At 40.3% G+C, this 20,269-nt stretch overlaps 1 protein-coding gene across 2 annotated transcripts in view; it reads left to right on the top strand.

The window, feature by feature from the left end:
• Positions 1-19,965, top strand: part of UNC13C (unc-13 homolog C) — a 405,344-nt gene extending 385,379 nt beyond the window's left edge. For both annotated transcript variants that reach the window (XM_048867013.2, XM_075133069.1), the window contains 3 exons: positions 11,560-11,652; positions 12,337-12,496; positions 18,576-19,965. In XM_048867013.2, coding sequence (XP_048722970.1) covers positions 11,560-11,652; positions 12,337-12,496; positions 18,576-18,861 — 539 coding nt within the window. In that variant the 3' untranslated portion in view covers positions 18,862-19,965. The remainder of the gene's footprint in view (positions 1-11,559; positions 11,653-12,336; positions 12,497-18,575) is intronic.
• Positions 19,966-20,269: the final 304 nt, after the last annotated feature.

The following is a 20,269-nucleotide window of genomic DNA, read 5'->3' as shown; positions in this document are numbered from 1 at the left end:
ATAGTCCTGGGCTTCCCCTACTGTGAGCACCCTATAGGCGGCCTGGGCTGGGCCCATGAAATACGGAGCTAATAGAGTGGCCCATTGCTCCAGGGACCACTTAGGCGACCCTCTCAAATGTAATTAGGAAGGATTCAGGGTCATCCTTATGGCCCATCTTTGTCAAGCGCACCGGCACTGGGGGTCAGCAGGTCCTGCCACACCCCTAGGGTTGGAGACCCCTGGGGTCAGCAGAAGTGCCGCACACTGCTGCAAGCACTGTTGTTACTGCTCCCAGTTTTGGGGCCCCAATTCTCGAATCAGTTGCTGTTGCTGATTGTCGAGATGTTGCAGCAGCTGTTGTTGCTGGTGCAGCTGGCTCTTGGCAAGCCATTTAATCAATTTCTTGTCCTCCCTCCTCTTCTCACTGACGAAGGGTGGAGTGGGTCTGTCTCACACTGGCATTGGTTCATTCCCTTACCTCAGGGGAGGGCACGATGCCTGCATTCTCCACCAAGTTCTAGTGCTCCCTTGCTCTCCAGTGGGGAGGGAGGCCACTCTGCCTCGTTGTCTTGGGGTTTAGTCCTCGGCCTCAGGTCACCCTGGTGGGGTCAAGCAGTCTAGAGCTCTGGGCCCGTCTGACAGACAAATGCACAACAACAATCTGGGGCCCTTGTCCCTGCCCCCGGGCGGCGCAGCACCCTGCATAGTCTCTAGCTTGCAGCCCCGCAGTAGGGCCGACAGCAATTAACAGTCTAGGGCTCTAGCCCTCAGGCAGGGCTGGACTGGCAGCAGGCTGTAGCCTAAGGCTCCCAGCACAGGAAGCCAGCAGATACGCCAAGTCAATAATCTCTAAGGCTTTCCCTGGCGGGCCGCATGCCAAACGTTGCCGATCCCCGGTCTAGAGAATAGTTAGTTCTTCCATGAGTGCAAGGAATTGGACTAGAAGACCTCTTGAGGTCCCTTCCAGTCCTACAATTCTATGATAATATCTAATTCATTTTTTTCCTCTGTGTCCTAGGGCCTGTTTTGTCCATTCATCCTTCCCTACAGCTAATTTTAATGAAGCGTGGGTGGGTGGATAAATGTACAGAAGAATAATGGGATGAACAGAAAAAATCAACTGAGTGCTTTACCAACCCTGCTACTCTCAATGATGGCTGATAAAAAATGTAAATTATATTGCAGGGCTTTTGACAATAGATTCATAGCTTTCAGTGGGCTTTGACCATCACTGTACAGTCTTCCTAACAAATAATAGATTATAAAGTTATTATTATGTGTAGTACAGAAGTCTCTCTGGCACAAACAAGAACATATATCTGGGAGCAGACTGCAGTATCTCTCTCAGACATTTTGTGGGCTGGTCAGGGGATCCTAACTTCCTAAAATCAGGTCAGTTCTCCACTCCATTGATATGTATACGTTCTGTAGATGTGAGTGGGTGCGCACGTGAATAGTTTTGTTTTCTCTGAAAGCTCTTTATTTATGAATTCTCTTGACCCCGAGTTCAAGAGAATTGAACTTGAGTTCAAAAAGGCCACGTCTTTTAATTGCTTGGAACTAAATTTCTTAAAACTAAATGCTAACATGTAACTGTAAATGCAGAAAACAACAAAATGACATTCAGCATCGAAAAATGCACATGAATGATCATGCAAACCATGGAGATTCAGGGAGAGGAGAAATGGACTGGGAGCTCTGGTGTGACCACACCTGAAATATTCTCTTCAGGGCTGGTCACCTCATCACCAAGAAATTATTAAGAAACCAGAGGGAGTTTAGTGAAGAGGGATAAAAACAGGAGGCATCAGGGACTTAATTTACAAGGAAAGAAGAAAAGAGTTAAGTATTGACTGAGCATGACTGAGGAAGAAATATAACAGTCTACAAATATTTTACGGATGAAAACAACAAGGAAGAAAAGAAATTATTTAACATAATTAGAAGGGTGTAACTGGGAATAATAGGATGAAATTAAGAAAAGGAGAATTTAGGGTAGATTTGGGGTAGGGGGTATCTTTCTAACAGTGAGACCTGTGAATAACCTCCCTGGGGAAGGATGGAAGTCCCATCATTTGGCAGGTTTCAGATTAGACTGTATGAAATACTAGTACTGGGTGCCCTTCTGCAAGATAAACTTTAGTCAAATACATTATTGAGCCCAATATGTGGGGGTAACTGGTTGAAATGCTATAGCTTATGTAATACAGTCAGACTAGATGATTTAATTGGTCTTTTTTCTGGTCTTAAAAATCTATGAAGGCTCTAATGACCCCCTTTGTGAGCTTTAAATTACCAATTGGTAATCCCCTTCCCCACCTCTTCAACATAAACCACCTGTGATTTTTCTGGACTCATCAGGGACCCTTCCCAGAGCATTATGAGGCTCATTCCTTGCAAGCCTTAGGTGCAACCTCACCCTCAAATCTTACTATTGCTGTTACCCCCCACCAAACCAACACTGGTTTTCCCCCAATGAATGTAAGTACATTTGTCAATCTAATGAACCTAAGTGAGCGGTTTCCTGATGAATGTGTAGAGGCCCACCAGCCCTTCTTGATGAACCTAAATAGAGCCATAGCAGTAAATTAGTGCCACAAGTGTCATTAACATGAGTTTTGGATACGTGTAAAGTTATTGTGTTTCATAGTGAAACATTATTTTGAAAAAGATGGTCCAGGGGAGTCTTGTTCTTAGGATTGCCAACTGGCTAATCGCACAAACCCAAACACCCTTGCCCTGCCCCCACCCCTTTTCCGAGGCCCTGCCCCCAGCTCACTCCAGCCCCCCCCCTCCATCTTTTGCTGTCCCCCTACACTCACTCACTCACTTTCACTGGGCTGGGGCAGGGGGTTGGAGTGCAGGCTCTGGGAGGGAGTTTGGGTGGGGGAGGGGGCTCAGGGCTGGGGCAGGTGGTTGGGGTGCAGGAGGGGCTTTGGGGTGCTGGCTCTGGCAACCCTACTTGTTATGAAGGTCACAACAGACCAAAAAAAGCCCCTGTTGGAATCCTATAAATGTCTTCTGGAGCAACGTCAGTTGCTTTATGCTTTGACAGTTCTGCCTTTATATTTGGCATTGTGCATATTAATGAGCTCTGTGACCTTTCTGCGCTCCTTAAGCGTGCTGCACAAATCTTTATACGGGACATCATTATATCCCTACCGCTCAGTGGCCATTCTACAACTTGGGTATGGTCCAGGCAAATTTTGTCCCACCCTAGGCACTTGCTATGATTCGTTTTTAACAAAAGGTCACGATCTTCCAAACAGGTCCTGCAATCTTGCCAATGCAGTGCAAGTTTGTGAAAAAGTGGCAAGGTTCCCAGGGACAACCGGAAAACAGGAATATCTCTGTCATTGACCTTGTAAAGGCGCAGCTATAAGAAGAGGCCTGCTGTTGCTGCACATCTACATGGTTAGAATAGTGTCTAGACATACCAATAATGTAGATTAGACACAAATCATTAACCCATCAACTTTTTCTGGGATTCAGAATGAAAAAGTCAGGATAAAAAATGAAAAAAAGAAAACAAAAGTTAGGATGATCACACCTGCTGTTAATTAAGGTTGTAATTATTGTGGAGGAAATGACAAGGATAAGTCTCCACTAGAAGAAAAATAAAAATGTTCCATTATTCCCCCCCCCCATGCAAAACGTCAGACTCCTATGCAATACAAAGGGAGTCTCTTTCAGTCTCAAGTTTTATTACTCATTTTCATTTTTCACAGTGCCAGAGATGTAGAAATTTGAGGAAAGCCTCAAGGTTTAAGAATTTTTCCTTGGAATTACCAGCAATATAACATGATGACACTAATGAGCTTGAAGCAGTTTCAAAGGGGAGGACTGGCCACCAAAACGTAGGATGGTCACAGTCTGCATTCCATAATGTGAAGTGATATCTTAACAACTGATTACATGACCATATTGAAACACCATGCCATAGGCATAGAGCTATGAAAATATGCATGCCTTTTTGAGAGGAAGACCTACACTGCTGAGGACAAGGACAGATTCTCTGTCGGTGTAAAAGGGAGCACCACCACTGACTTCCATGGAGTTTAACCCATTTACACCAATAGAGAATTTGACCATGTCTGTTCCATTTCCAAGTTTGGGGATTTTTATTAGTAGCTAAAAATTTGCTGTATACTGCTATATTGATTTTTAGAGACAACAAGCTAAGGTGGACCACTACAATATTGGTCTTGAAAAATGTATTTCAAGGTAAAAAAATTCGTTATAAATAAATTGAGCGATACCGTAATAACCCTCAAAAGCTTGTAAGTTTTGCCTTAGCCAAATAGATATGATTACCTAAGGAATTGCAGCATGAACTGAATTTTCTTGTGTTTATGCTGAAAATACCCCAAATAGGGAATGTTATTTAGGCAGGAATTTTTCAGACTCAGGTGTGTGAAATTACATGATTGGAAACCCTAGTGATTTGCACGTCCATACCTCTTTACACACACACAACACCAGCTTGAATGCATGGATTAGGCGTTGTGTATATGTAACTGATGACTGAGCTTTTTTCTACATGGAGTTTTAGAAATATAAGACCTAGATGTATATGGAAATTGGCAAGTTTTAAAGGGTAACCACTGTGTATCTGGAAATTTTTACTGCAAACCGTAATTATACACCTCCATAAAAATGCAATGTCATTATAAATAAGTAATCATATCAATGAAATTTTTAACATGCATCTCCCTGGAAATATTTGAAACCTATCATTCCTCTACATACTGGACCTGTAGTACACAGTAGTCCATTAGAGTGGCATAGAATATACTTATACATTACTGCAAAGAGTGTCAAAAGGGGGGCATATATCTATTATATTTGCCAATGTCTGAGACTGGGAAGTAGCGCACAACTCTTAGCACATGGCCACAAGTAGACTCTGCAGTTGAAACATCATCTTAAAAAAAAAAAAAAAAAGTTAAAGCCAAACTACTTGAAAGTCACACACTCAGAACTAGAGAAGGTGTTTTTGGTTTTTTTTTTAAACATGTTTTAAACATGCTGTCCAACTTTCTGTATCATGACATTGCCAGCTTTTCAGTGACACCATTTTTTGGATTTTAATAATATTGTCATTCTACTATTCCCATTTCTCAGATTGCCTGGCAAGGCTTCCAGAGCACAAAGGGAATGGCTCTCTCTCAAATGTGCCACTCCTGCTATTTCAAATGATCAACCGCCTCTCTGCGTCATTGAGTAATGTCCTCTCTAAAAACCCTTCTTTTTAATCTATGACAGCCTCCCCAGTGAAATTGTGTGTTAAAAGGACTTCTTAAAAATAAATATATTGCACCATGTATTACTTGCTCCTCCTGCTTCACAGCTTCTAGATTATGATGGTGCCAACCCATTGTGTCAATTTACTTGTGTTAAAGTGCTCTCTATGGGTGGGAGATATACAGTCTGACCTGTCCTCTTTGCTCTTATTATTGTCTTGCACAGTCTGGGATATTTTCAAGGAGAACCAGACAGTTCAAGCTATGTGTCTATTTATCACATAAAAGAGAACTGTGCACAGTAGTGCTGATCAGTCAGGGATGTGTCCTCTTGATTGGTCGGTCAGTTCTCAAGGTAACTATACTGTATAACTCGCTCCTTGTGTTCAGCTGGAATTGCGCCTTTGTGGTTCAGTGTTCTCCCCCAGTCGCCTTCATGCAGAAAGTATTCCCCTAGGGAGCCAAGACAACATGTACATTTATCATGTGCAAAAATAAAAATACAGGAGATTAGTGAAATTCCATTTTCTTCTAACATTGAATTTCATTATGACATACATATATAAAATACATACATACATGGACATTTTAAGAGGAGATAGGTGAAGATAAGCGGGAAGCTGCTATAAACAGCATAATACTACCACAACTGAAATAATCCAATAATTTTAGGAAAAAAGTTATTTTCTAATATATGAAATTGTCTGACATTCAGGTGTAATTTATGCTACCTCATTTTCTCTGAGTCCCTTTTATTTCTGCTAGTCTAAACTTTTTTCAATCCAGCCCTAGCTGTTAGCTTCCAAACCTCCCCTGAGGTGACAAACCTGAGCTTTTCAGCATTAAGTAACTCAGTTGAGACAAAAAGAAAAGGAGTACTTGTGGCACCTTAGAGACTAACCAATTTATTTGAGCATGAGCTTTCGTGAGCTACAGCTCACTTCATCGGATGCATATCGTGGAAACTGCAGCAGACTTTATATACACACAGAGAATATGAAACAATACCTCCTCCCACCCCACTGTCCTGCTGGTAATAGCTTACAATTTGTGTGGGTGGGGGGGTGGAGGGTGAGAAAACCTGGATTTGTGCTGGAAATGGCCCAACTTGATGATCACCTTAGATAAGCTATTACCAGCAGGACAGTGGGGTGGGAGGAGGTATTGTTTCATATTCTCTGTGTGTATATAAAGTCTGCTGCAGTTTCCACGATATGCATCCGATGAAGTGAGCTGTAGCTCACGAAAGCTCATGCTCAAATAAATTGGTTAGTCTCTAAGGTGCCACAAGTACTCCTTTTCTTTTTGCGAATACAGACTAACACGGCTGTTCCTCTGAAACCTGTCAGTTGAGACAATGAACCCTTTTCCATACAAATGCACTAATACACGTCTGCACTTATTTAAGTGACTTAAACATCTTTTGCACTTAACAGATGGATAATTCTGTTTTAGTTTTCAACAAGCATCTAGACAGAGGTGATGAGGACTTTTGAGACACCTCAGAATTCCATGGCCACCACGAGGATTATGGGGCTAACCCAGACTGTTGCTGGCTCAACTCAGCTAGCCACTTTCTTGATCCAGTGATAGGATTGTGACTGGAGGTGGGGCAACTAGCAATGTTACACCATTAGCTCCTATGATCTGGGATAGGAATATGGCATCTGTTTTGAGCGTCCACTTCCAGAGCCTAATAGAAACCCATTCTGGAGGGCTCTGAAGATGAATACTTGTTCCCCCAACTCTATCAATGATTTTGTAGGACTGGCAATGATCCTTTATATTCAGCTATCAATGAAGTGCCCTTAGATATCCTAGCCCCTAGATTTGTCAAGACAGGTCTCCTTGATTTGTAAAAGACCTGTCACAACTGAAATGAGAGGAAAGATGACTAGAGTGCTGGTGGATGAAGTAGGGTGCAAAATCTGATCAATTCCATCTTAAAGATTATTGAAACGCTTATACCATAGCTAAGCAAGAGGCAGAGAGGATTTATTTGCCGCCTTCATAGCACTGAATAGTGTCAATCAATCAGCGATATTGTTTTGAGTAGTGGACAATCTAGTTAAAGCAAGCTGCTTTCCAGTCAGTGGCTGGTACAGGTCTTGCCCATTATATTGAAATTTCTACTTTGGAGAAAAAAAATCAAGGAAATATGGACTTAAGTCTCTGCTTCTATGGATGCAGCGTGATTTCTGGAGGGTACATGTGCTAGGTCTCCTCTGGTGGAGTTTATGCCAGTGACAGTCACTGAAGCACTACAGATGCTGGGAAGTCTGCATTGCATTTCCCTCCTTCCCATGGCACTTTGGACACATGTCCTTCCTGACTGGGGAAAGTCAGCAGGAGAAGAATTGGGTCCATTGTTGATGGAGACTCCCTTATAAAGGAGTCACCTTGCCAACTTCTATAAAAGACACTGTTGTGCAGCCATCATTCATACAAGTCATTGCTAGATGGTCATATAACAGCAACAACCAGAAATCCTATTTTTTAATCTGCACGTAGCCAAGAGGTTGCAACTGTTTCTTTCAGATGCAGACCTAATTACTGCGGTCTATGCAGTTGTCCCCTCAAGATTAAATTATTGCAATGTGTGCTCTACAATGCTTAATTCAACTCAAACTCAAACTGGAGTAGAATGAGATGGCCTGTTTGTTAAGTAGAGTTTCTCATTGTGAACACATGACACCAGTGTTTTGAGATCTCCACTGGCTGCCAGTTGGATTCAGGGTGGAATGCAACACATAGTTTTGACCTCTGATGGGCGTGGGACCTTTCAGAGATTGCCGTGCCTCTATCCCAGTGCAACAGTCTACATGTAATCAACAGACACACCTAAAGCAGGAGATTCCTTACTTTAAAAAAAAAAAAGGAAGATCTTGGCAGGGTACTCTCCATAAGTGGCCATCATATCTGCTGCCATGCAGAGCATGCATCTCTCTTCCCAGGCTTTTGAGAAGAGATGAGTGCATGGAGCAGTCTGGCATCTGTGGCTGGGCGTAAGTTTTTCCTTGTCCCTTTCCAGTTTCGTGGAGAATTTTTTGTTGCTTTACAATAGAGTGACTGCATTTTTAACAGATAGGTGCTTTTTAATGTTCTGATTGTATCTCAACAAATAAAATGTAAAATCAGAGCTCTGGGGCCTGGGTAGATTCCACTGGTCAAATCAGGAACAGCCTCCACAGTACGACACTCTTAGCAATTCAGATTAGTCTAGAGGAAGGTGCTTTTACCCTAAGCCATATAATAGATCAGTTCTCCTGACAGCAAATAGCCTTGCAGAGCATGATAGCATTTTCCCTTCTTTAACACTGCAATTCATCTCATCAAAAGCTCTACAAACATACTAATGGACTTCATATTGAAAAGCCTTATAGTTGCTTAGCTACCAGTGGAATCTACCCATGCCCCAGAGCGCTGATTTTACATTTTATTTGTTGAGATACAATCAGAACATACTCATCATGAGCATTTGTAAATATAGTATGAGATTTCTTTTATGCCTACAGCACACCCTATTATGGGTAATGTGCTAGGTGTACGCAAAACTTGCAGTACCCTTTAAAGGGCTCTTCTATATTAATGGCCACAAACAGGGCAAATAAAGCTTGTAGGGAAAAGTACTCTATTGAGTAATTCATGATAGGAATATCTTGCTTAGGTTGACAGCTGTAAGAAACTGTAAGCCACATTTTGCTCTCAGGTTAGCTGAAGTAAATTATGAAGAACTTCACTGGAGTTAAATTCAATGGAGCTAGTGTGGGTTTCCACTTCAGTAACCGAGAGCAGATTTTGTCCCAATTTGAACTAGGGTCACATGCATTTTGTCTCTTATATGAGGCAAAAACCTTGATCAGGTCTAGCAGAGACTTCAAATTTTTCCTTGCAAATAATATCTGTTGCTAACGTAGCCCTCTTCCCCCCCCCCCCTTTTTTTTGGAGACTTGTGCACCAAACATTCCTGATTTCTGCAAATGTGAGAGCCACGGGTGGGTACGGTAATGTCTTTAATTGGAAATTGGACCTACTTCTGTTGGTGGAAGAGCTTTTCTGACCTGAAGAACTTCACTAACTAGACAATAGTAATGCTTAGCCAGATTCTGCCTTTTGAATAGTTCTTTACTTTATGCACTTGTCTTCACTACAGAAAAATAGGTATGTTCGTAACTCAAGTTAGCTAACAAGTTATCTTCACTAGGATTTTATCTCAAGTAAGCTAAGGTAGTTTTTAGTTTCCACAAAGGTTAGCAGGTCAAGTTAAAGCCTAAGTACACGAGTTAAGAACGCACCTTTTTTCATAATTAAGACAAGGTCTTTAAGTAGCCCCACTGAAATAAAGAGGAATACACATGTACTACTCAAAACAGGCAAATAGGCAGAATCTGGTCCTCAAAGAGTAGTGGTCATGGCAGCTGTGTTTTAAATGTTATTTTTCTTGACAGAATATTTTACATACAATTTTGTGTTCAGCTAAAAATTGTTATTCCAGGAAGCAGAAACTGAGTGGCATTGCTAATAAATAAAGGCTGGACAGTGATGAATGGGTTAGAGAACACTTTGTTTCCCTCAGAAGGAAAAATCAGATTGAAATACATCACTTCTAGCATATAACAGTTTCCTTTCTTATTGCTAAAGGCTGGTTTTATACGATAGAGAAACTCAGTAGTGGTGGAAGCTGTTGAAACTGGTTAGTCATTTTTTTGAGTTTGGATATTCACTTGTTCTTGAACTATTTTATTACTACTCTAACATGTTATTAATACTACTTGATGAAAGATGAAGTAACTTGCATTATTTACTTTTCATTTATTGTGAACTAGATAAGTCAGTAGTTTAATTAGGTACTTAAGATAGTAAAGATTTCTCTGTGGAATTATCAAACTGCACTGCAATGTGTAATGGCTGCCACTGAAGCTAAACTTCTTGTCACTAAAACCCGCTGAGTAACAAATTGCCTATTTACACATGTCATAAAATGGTCTACACCATCTGGTTGATATTGGACCATATCTAGAAGCAACATTTGTGTGAGCACCCTGAGATTCAGAAGTGGCAGCTATGTCTCTACTGCTTAAGACATTAAAACAGTTTTTGTTGTTTTTTTTAATTAAAACTCTGTGATTTCTGATTATGATTTTTAACAAGTGAACTCTTGACAGCATTGTGGCCCAACTCACTTAGCAGCTGGCAAATAGAGTGTTCTGTTTTCTCAAGGTTTCCGATCAAGTAAATTGAGTAGCAAGTTCCCACATCTTAATATGTCAGAAAAGAAGCTTGTTCTTCGACGCAGTAACCCATGGGATAAGGGTATTTAATTGTCCTTGCAATGCTGAGCCAGGGAAGAGAATGTAACTATGGATTATTCCAACCCGACCAATAAGCATCACTGTAGAATCACATTTCAAGGAAGCCATTGAGATGAAGAAGTCTAGAAAAGCATTTTAGGGTAGGGGAAAGGAAAAACAGGGCAAACACATTGGTCGAGATCTTTAATTTAGGGCAAGATTGGCACTTGCCCAATGAATCCGAGCAGGAGTGTAAGGCATCCACTTAAACCCTGCATGGGTTACTTGTGTTTGTGGCTCGCAGGCAGTGGGAAAGCAGCTTTTCTGGGGGCCTGTTGCTTCCCTGCTCATGCAGGTGGAACGGGAATGGTTGAACAGGGATGGGGTGGTCAAGTAAGGAGTAGATGGAGTCTTAATTCTGCATCCTCAACCCCACCAAATCTGTGTGTAGTAAATGGTTGCCCCAGATTAACTAAGGGTCAAATTATGACTACCTAAATCACAATTCATTCCCTTGTGTAATCCTAGAGCAGTGCAACTGTACAGTGCACCTTCCTATGCAAATTGTATTGTTACAATCCAGCCCACAGACAAAGACATTTGTCTTTATTTGACTTCATATTAAGATGCACCTTAAATAATACACAAGCAGTTTTGCAAATATATACATACAGAACTCAGCAAAACAACCAAGTTTCATGTTGGCACCAACTTTTTGAATCACAGGCTGAATTTAAGGTTCCTAATGAGAGGTTCTCCCAGTCCTACGAAGAATATACACGGGAAGCAGATGTTTGTGGTCACAAGGTGCAACTGTGGTAAAATCACTTATAAAGCTATCACCTCACCTTATCCAGGCATCAAATATATTCCAGATGGTTAAGAAAAGAAAATATGGTGAGACATGAGAAAACATACTATTCACCTTACATTAATATAAAGTTCTTTGTTCACCTGCTTCTTGTTGTAACATTCGTGTACTGTCTATTTTCCCCTGAGCTGTTGAGGAGTCAGCAGTATTAAACTACTGTTTGCTTCTGCAGGTCATTCTACCAATAATGCAGTAGGTGAGATCTCTGTGCAGGTGGATGTCTTTACACATCCTGGAACTGGAGAACATAGAGTCACTGTAAAAGGTAAGTTTCAAATAGGGACTCTTGAGTAGTAGGGTAGTTATTTTACCTCTGTAGTTGGCACTGATGCAACCATTACTGTAATACTGTTTCCCGGTCTTGTGTCCACAGTTCAAGAAGGATGTCAATAAATTGGAGAGGGTTCAAAGAAGAGCCATGAGAATGATTAAAAGATTGGAAAACATGCTCGATTTATTTAACTTAACAAAGAGAAGGTTAAGAATTGACTTGATCACAGTTTATAAGTTCATATATGGGGAACAAATATTTGGAAATGGGAACAAATATTGAATGATGAGCTCTCACAAAAGTCTAACAAGATCTGATGGCTGGAAGTAGAAGATAGACAAATTCAGGATGGAAGTATGCTGTACATTTTTAACAGTGAGGGTAATTAACCCCTGGGACAATTTACCATGGGTTGTGGTGGATTCTCCATCACTGATAATTTTAAAATCAAGATTGGATGTTTTTACATACTCTAGTTCAAACAGGAACTTCAGTGGGAAGCAGACAAGCTATTGCTGGTTTGTGGAGTGTAGGTTTTCTACCAGGAAAATCTCAGGTCGTCCTCCTGTGACTTCTCATTGGCTACACTAAGCCTTACTACATATTTAAGCAAGGATATTTACTAATATTTTGCATTGGGATTCTAAATGCATATCTAATTCCCGTTGTTCTCTTTAGTTGTAGCAATTAATAACCTAAACTGGCAAACAACAGCTATGTTCCGGCCATTTGTGGAAGTCTGTATATTGGGTCCTAACCTGAGTGACAAGAGGAGAAAACATGGCACCAAGACAAAGAGCAACACCTGGTCACCAAAATACAATGAAACATTCCAATTGTAAGTCTTCTTTTCTTTTAGCTGTCCATTTTATATAAATTGTTACAATTAATTTTTCAGCAAAAGCTGTGAGAACTGAAAATGCTACAGTCCAAGACTGCATATTTCACAGACCATAAGTATAGACATGATTTCAAAACTAGGGTTCTTTCGATGTACAGCTTGTTCGAAAGTCTGGGTTATAGCCTTGTCTTACACAGGGATGAATTTTGATCTTTGTGTTTTGGGCCTGTAACACTCCTTTTTGAAGTTCCAGTTTCTGAAACATGGAAGACAAGTGGATTTGGAATTAAGGACATTCTGGAAATTGTGGGGATTATTAGTTAGAAATGCACATTCATTTGCACGCACAGATGAGAAGTTAGATACCTAATTGGTCATTTGCATGTGCAGTTACCTCAATTGCTAATGCCAGTTGTACATGCATTTCTATAAATCTGGGCCTTAAATGTTTGTAAAAGTCTGAAGATGTAAAATGATAATTGCTATTAATAAGCACTTTTACTTAATCCCCAGAAGCTAAAGAACCTTTATGTTTGATTTAGGGATCTAAATTTCTTATCTTATCCAAATTCCTTTTACCTGCTCTCTACATCATCCTCCTTTTTCTAGATTAAGACCTCTCTTATAGCCTGCCCATTTCCCAAGCGCTGAAAGACCACACTCTGCCTCCATGTGCTGGGAGTTTCACTTTCTTGGCTTCTGCTGACCATCAGCCCTACATCTGACCATGAAGCTGCTTGAGGCTCTATGCCAGTGATTCCCACTGACCCAGCTCAGTGGTATAGTCCTGAATGGGCCGTACACTACTGGAGTGCTCCCACTGGTGTGACCTCATACAGATGTGCAAGGTCACACTGTGAGGACACAATTTTGCTGTACAAAATGGTGTGCTCTATGCAACTTGACCTCCAGCATGCGGTGTAAAAGTGCTGGTATGCATTCTGGCTCCACTACACCTGTGCCCCCACTGCTTCATCAGTGCTGGTTCCTGGCTTCAAAGGCCATTTTAGAAATATCAGCTAGGAAGGCAGGCTGAGGAAAGCCAGTCAGAATTCATTCTGTTAGCAAGAATCCCTACTTGACCCCAACTCCAAGGGCAGCACCTTCCCTCCTCCTACCGCTATAACCTCCTTAGACAGCCCTTAATAGTCTACCAATCTGATGGTGGTGAACATCTTAGAACTGGCAAGTGTCCTCACAGGTTAAGCCATACTTTAGAAAGAGGGATATATAATGTGTCCCTTTGTGACAAATTATTCTTCTCATTTATTTGATGTGTTTGCACAGAGATAAATGTGAACAAAAGCAGTGGTCTGTTTACAAGAGAAATGTATTCAGAACAAATGTTCCCTTTTCCTACAACTCCAGGGTTATGGGGACACATGAAGTACAGGCATACCTTTAGAAGACTGAAACATCCTTAATGGCAATTGCCAACAATTATTTTCCTAAAATTTGATTTTTAAAAGCACAGTGTCTATCTTTGTCTCAACTACTGAGAATCACATAATGCAGTAGGACAATCTTAAGGATCTAAAGCTGGGTAAGATGGGAACAACTAAATACAATTAGCACCAGACTGGATGAGCATCAAGTAGTCAATATATTTAGTGTTTTTCATTCATTAAAGTAGCTTAATCTCCAAATTGGTAGACACCCATCCACCCTCAAGTACCTATCTTCACTGGATCTGTCTTTACTTTGTAAGATTAGTTACATAATAAGTAAGAGGAAATCATCACTACTAGAGGGAGCACTTGCAGTAACATTAGAGAAGGTGAGTTTAGGCTGCTTTTTAATCGCACACTTTACAAGCCTTTTGCTTTAATAACAGCAGTGTAACAAATGGATCTGTCAGGTACAGGATACTGAGCAGTACAGGGGCCTATGTTTTCCACATCTCTGTCTCCTACATCCAATAGCAATCAGCAGGTTAATTTTAAGCATGAAAGAAATTGAAAGGATCTACAATAATTTTTCTGGTAGTAAACATCTATTCATGCAAAACCTTTGAACTATTCACCAGTCTAACGTAGGCCTGATCCAATGCCCTCTGAAGTCTTACTGAGCCTTTTCATTGACTTCAACATGGAATAGCTCAACCCATAGTTAATATCTCTGCTGCTACCATTCATAATAAAATAGTGGCAAAGCAGAAATCAATGTTAAGAAGTATTCCCATTCTGTTTCATGCCACAAAATTATTTACCAAATAACTTCTTCCAGAGGTGGGTGGCTGGATTTTTTTTTATGGAGCTGAAAGACATTTTCAAGTTATGCCTTCTTTCTAAATCTTTTTTAATGCTAGACTGTTAGAATAATACAGGTTTTTTGAGTGATTTAAAGCCTAAACTATGTTCTATTTGGATTACAGCATAGCAGCATATCATTAGAGTCAAGAGGATTCTAGACTGCCTAGCACTATGTTTCCTTTTTAAATCAAAGGAAATAATCATGTAAATCTTCTTCCTCCAGTGATAACCTGCCCTGTGTACTTGTTTTATGTGCCTCAGAATGAGTGAAATCTTGCAGCTATAACTCAAAATATGCAATGAGTTTCATGAAACAAAGCTCCACATATATACAGTCCTGGAGGCTTACAGCTCTGCCTATCCTACAAGGGGATTACTGTGTGCTGCAGGGTGAATACTAATGATATGCTTTCCTGCAGTAAAAGCATCCAGGACAGTATTATAGGAACAGTAGCAATGCACATTATTGTTCTTGCCAGTGCAGTGTCATAACTGGCAGGTTTCTCCAGTGGTTTGGCCCAACCATAAGTATATTTATATTTGACTGCAACTAGCCACCAGCACTTGGAGTGAAATTAACCCCATTGCAGGTGCTGCACACCATTCAACGCAGTTCTTAAGTGGTTCATAGGGCTTTGTTTGGACCCCTCCGTCGGCATGAATTTCACCCTTAACACTCTGAAGGGCCTTTTGTGGAACTTAATGAGTACTTGTAAAATGCCTTAAATGAAAGGTGCTAGAAATGCATTGTTATTATAAATTTATATGAGAATTACAAACCTACCAATTTCTTTTTCATTATCTGGGGAAAGTACCTACTGCAGTCACAGTAGCTAAAACAGAATGTAAGCCTGACAACCAAATCGAGGCTGCAGAAAGAAAAGCTGCTTAAAAATAAATTAGCATCATGATGACAGCAATAGATGACATTTTAGCCATTACTTTCCCAAGCTAAATGCCCTCCCTCCCGTTTTTGTTTTGTTTTTTACACAGTGGAAACCAAACTATACAGCCATTTGACTGGAAATTATGATCAAACAGCACATAATCTTAGGGCTGCTGTGAACCTTTCAGATTGAGACCTGAAACCAGGCTTAACTGACACTGAGTTTCAATGCAAAGTTGAAATTCATAGAAGACTTTGATCAGACCCAGGCAGGTCTAGGAATCCCCTCAACTCTCAGGAAGCAGGGGGCTCCCTCACGCCTTCAGCAACAGACCCTAGGATCCCTTCTTTCTTTAGGTTGATATCTGTGTGAGGCCTAGTGACATGCCCTCCTACTGTCTATGGCGGTACAATCAGCTGGCCTCTTCCCTTCTTTCAGAGATGAGAGCTAGTCCACCCCACCCCTCCTGTTTCTTTGAGGGACCAGTCAACAGGCCCACTGCCCCAGCATGTGTCTATGGGACACATTTTCAGGAGAGCAGGATGCCTATCCACACGCAAATTCAGCAGCAGTCAGTACGGAAACATTTTTCTGTCATTTTGCTGCTTCAAAAGCCTTTTTGGGCCACCCAGCCCCTTCTCTATTTTTTTTTTTTTACTGATGTCCCCAAGCGCACACAGTGCAAATAGGGAAAATGCCTGTTCTGGGTTTGGGGAAGTGGGATCAATGATTACAAAACCAGCTGGTTTTGCGACGGTTTAGGTTCGTCCCAAGCAAACATTGGCCAACTGATCCCCCTACCCTTGGTTTGTCACACTTGTGGAAACCGAAAACAACCAGCAGGGCTGGATTAAGGCAATTCAGAGCCCGCCCGCATGTCCCCCTCACCAGCATGGGCCCACGCCTATTTGGAGTGCCAGCGCTGAGGTGCCTCTCTCTTCCTAGAGAGGCAAGGATGGCGGGTTGGGGTCACTTCTCTCCCACCCCCATTCGAAGAGCAGCAGTGGGGGACTCACTCTTCTTTGAGAGGCATGAGTGCTAGGAAAGAGCTCCCAGTACTCAACCCAACAGCTACGGTGGCTCTGTTCAGGTGAGTGGTGTCAGCCACGCACAGAAACTCTTCGGCTGAGGCAGTGTTGGCAAGACTCCCAGGCAGTAGGCTGTGGGGCTAGCCCTCCACAGAGAGGCATGGGACACCGTTCATCCCTTTCAGAGCTATTGTTCCAGACTGTCTGCGGATATCACAGTATTGTTACACTCAGGTCACATTCTCATCCTTTTCTTTGTGGCCACAAGAACTAGAAACTCACGATTATAAACGAAATCTGAGATTCTGACGTAAATACTGGACACTCTAGCTCTAGGCACTGCCTGTAATATCTAAGCTATAATCTGTCTCTGCCAATGGTTTCCATGCAGCATTCAATCTCCGCTTAGATCATAAAAATGAAAGCCATTATAATACAACCATTAAAATAAAAAGGTGGTTTGTTAGTACAGTAATTATGTGTTCTGAGGGTATAATGCTGTTCTTGGAAGCTAAATATTTTTTGGTTAGAAAGCTGCTCTATTCAGAGGCTGCACCTCACAGAGTTGTGAGTAAAAGTATAGCAAAAAAGTATTGTAAGACAAAATCCTTCAGTCAGCTAGGGGGACATGGAAGGCCTTGAAGCAAAGCCAGGGCAGGGACCAGAACGCAGAGAGCTACATAGAGGATAGATCCAATTGTCACCATAGAACTTTATTGATTCTCCCTGATCCTAGTCCACAGGAAGGTTTTAAGGGCATAGTGAGGGAACATCTAAAGGCCCCAAAACTGCTCCATGGCTTGTGACACATTCCAACCTCACTGATTCCCACTGCTTTGTCCATTGCCCATTTATTGGGGTGGAAGGGAAGGGACCAGAACTTGGCTCCTAGAAAGGAAACAAGTGTGCTATTATGTAATATAACAAGAATAGTAAATTGTAGGAATTATTTTGTTTATAAATGAATACGTGACTCAGACTAAAGAAACATTTTTCATTTTCTGATTGAAAAAGGTCATCACAGGTGTTTATGTTGTATTGAAAAAGTGTCCTAGGTAGATCATCATCAGGCTTACATGTTTTTTGTATGTAACTGTTAAATATTGCTAGTCAGTTCTTTACTCCTGGAAAACAGCTGGCACCCATACACTGAATCAGATATATATAAAATTTTCAATCGGGGTAGAAGCTCAATAGGAAATACACACAATTTACACAATACACAATTTCATACTGAATACGTCAAGGATATATCACATTACTATAGAAGTAACATTTAGAAAACAGACACCTCGGAGTGGAACGCCTCCCCTATAATTGTCATATAAAAACCATTTGCCCCCTATAATTGTCATATAAAAACCATTTGCCCCAACATTAAATTCAAAATTAATAGAGTAGGGAAAACAGATCAAAGATATACTAGAACTCCAAAAAAGTTTTTAGCTGGACAGGGGGGAAAGAGCCTAAATAAAGGTTAGTTGTGCCTTAAAGACATGTGAGATACTGTTCTGCATTCCTCTGAATTGTAGTTTTACAGCAGTTTAAATAGTTCTGTTTGGGGTAAAAAAAGCATAATTGGTCAATCGATGCTTAAACAACTGTGATTAAAATATTGATCATCTGCAATATTTCTGGAGAAAGGGAACAGAGGGTCTGATTATGCCAAATGTTGAGGAAGTTGCTGAATGCTTTCAATTTCCATTCAAGTCAATGGAAACGGAGGGCGCTCACTCAGCACCTTCCAGGATCAATATACAGTTTATATATCAATAATATTCTGTTTGCAGATGTAGAACTACCTCTGAAGTGAATATTAATTTTTTTAAAAGGTTTCTAAGCCATGTTAACCCTTTGGGGGAATTAAACTAAAATCCTTTTTCAAAACTCATCCTTTTAAACCACACAGCATTCTGAGTAACGAAGAAGGGCTGAGAGCCTATGAGCTTCACCTCTCTGTGAAAGATTACTGCTTTGCCAGGGAAGATCGCATTGTAGGAATGACAGTTATCCAGCTACAGAATACTGCAGAGAAAGGTAGCTGCGCATCCTGGTATCCTCTGCTGAAAAATATCTTTATGGATGACACTGGGTTGACAATCCTTAGAATACTTTCTCAGAGGACCAATGATGAAGTTGCTAAAGAATTTGTGAGACTTAAATCAGAAACAAGATCTGTTGAAGAAACTGCCTGAATCACAAATAATGCAAAGGTGTCACCGTCAAGAACATCAATACAATGTTATTGTCTGAATAGTGCATGCATGTGCAAATCAGTGGGAATGTTTAATTAACTCTGTTTCAGTGTTTGCCAGTACTTAAGTACTATATTTGCAAGGTATGTTGAGGCGCTGTACACCTTTTATACATATTTTGGTCTTTGGAAAAGTAATTGTTACAATGAAGTGCCAAAATCAAGATTAAGAGTAAATTATTAATGTTATATTTTAAAAAGTTGAGTTCATCTCATTGCAACTCCTTCACATTTATTAATGAATGGTTATTCTTTTGAGTTGATTAATTAGTTGTCTCTGTTAAATTACTGTGAGTTGCTTCTACATGTCTGAATTGAGTTACTTCCCTTATCATTATAAAGAATTTTGTCCAATTTCATAATCATTTTATGCTAACCTCATTTTAGGTATCTTACCAATAACTTTTTCTATCATAACTATAGATGCAGTTACTTCTAGAAAGTGTTTGTAATTTTATAATTACTGATATAAAGTAATGATTTTTGCATACAAACTGAAAAGGGTGGAAATATTTTATGCTGACCTTTTTCCAACCTTTCATAAATATCACTGTGAAGAAATACTGTTAACGCAAGTTCTCAAGAAGCTACTCTTATCAGAGTTTGTTACTGATGTTAGATATCTTGAGATAACTTTGTTCTTCAAAACTGCCAAGGCTACATCATATTTGTATAAAAAGGTAAGTTGATATCTGTAGAAAAAGACAGCAGAGTATACATGCTTTACAAAAATTTCATTTTTTTAAATGATACAGTACTGTATAAGAGTTAATCGTTGGGAAGATGTAAAGCTGCTGTGTGGTTTGTTTCTAGAAGTCATTTATGAAAAGTAATGATGCTGTTAGCGTTTTCACTCTGAAAGTTATAAATGTTGCTTTACATACTTAGCTGTAATATCAGTTAAGTGCTTTATTTCTTTTGTTTTAGAAAAGTTCAACAGTTTGTACTTATGCAACATTACTATGTATTGCACTGAAGCAAAATCCATGTCCTGTAAATATTTAGTGAGAAATTGTAAAATAAAGTATGAAAGAAACTGCTTCTAGTTTTGCAATTGACATTATTTATGTGCCTGTAGGCCTAAATTGCACTGTGAGCTAATTGAGTGGGGTGCAGTGTTGCATTACACTATGTCAAAGTATGGATACCAGTGTCTCTAACATTCCTTAAACATTTGCATCTCTTGTAAAAATAAGGTTTCATATGTGAACAATACATGCAAAATTATAATAAATCAGGCTCTTAATGCACTCATACTATATCTAATGTAATGTTCTGGCTCACGCGCACACACACACACACTTTCCATTGGCTTTGGTTTCAACTATCTTCGTTATTCAATTATTGGT

Source organism: Caretta caretta, chromosome 10 (assembly GCF_965140235.1).
Source record: "Caretta caretta isolate rCarCar2 chromosome 10, rCarCar1.hap1, whole genome shotgun sequence".
NCBI lineage: Eukaryota > Metazoa > Chordata > Testudines > Cheloniidae > Caretta > Caretta caretta.
The sequence above is the reverse complement of the archived record's forward strand: the minus strand, read 5'-3'. Positions and strand labels throughout refer to the sequence as shown.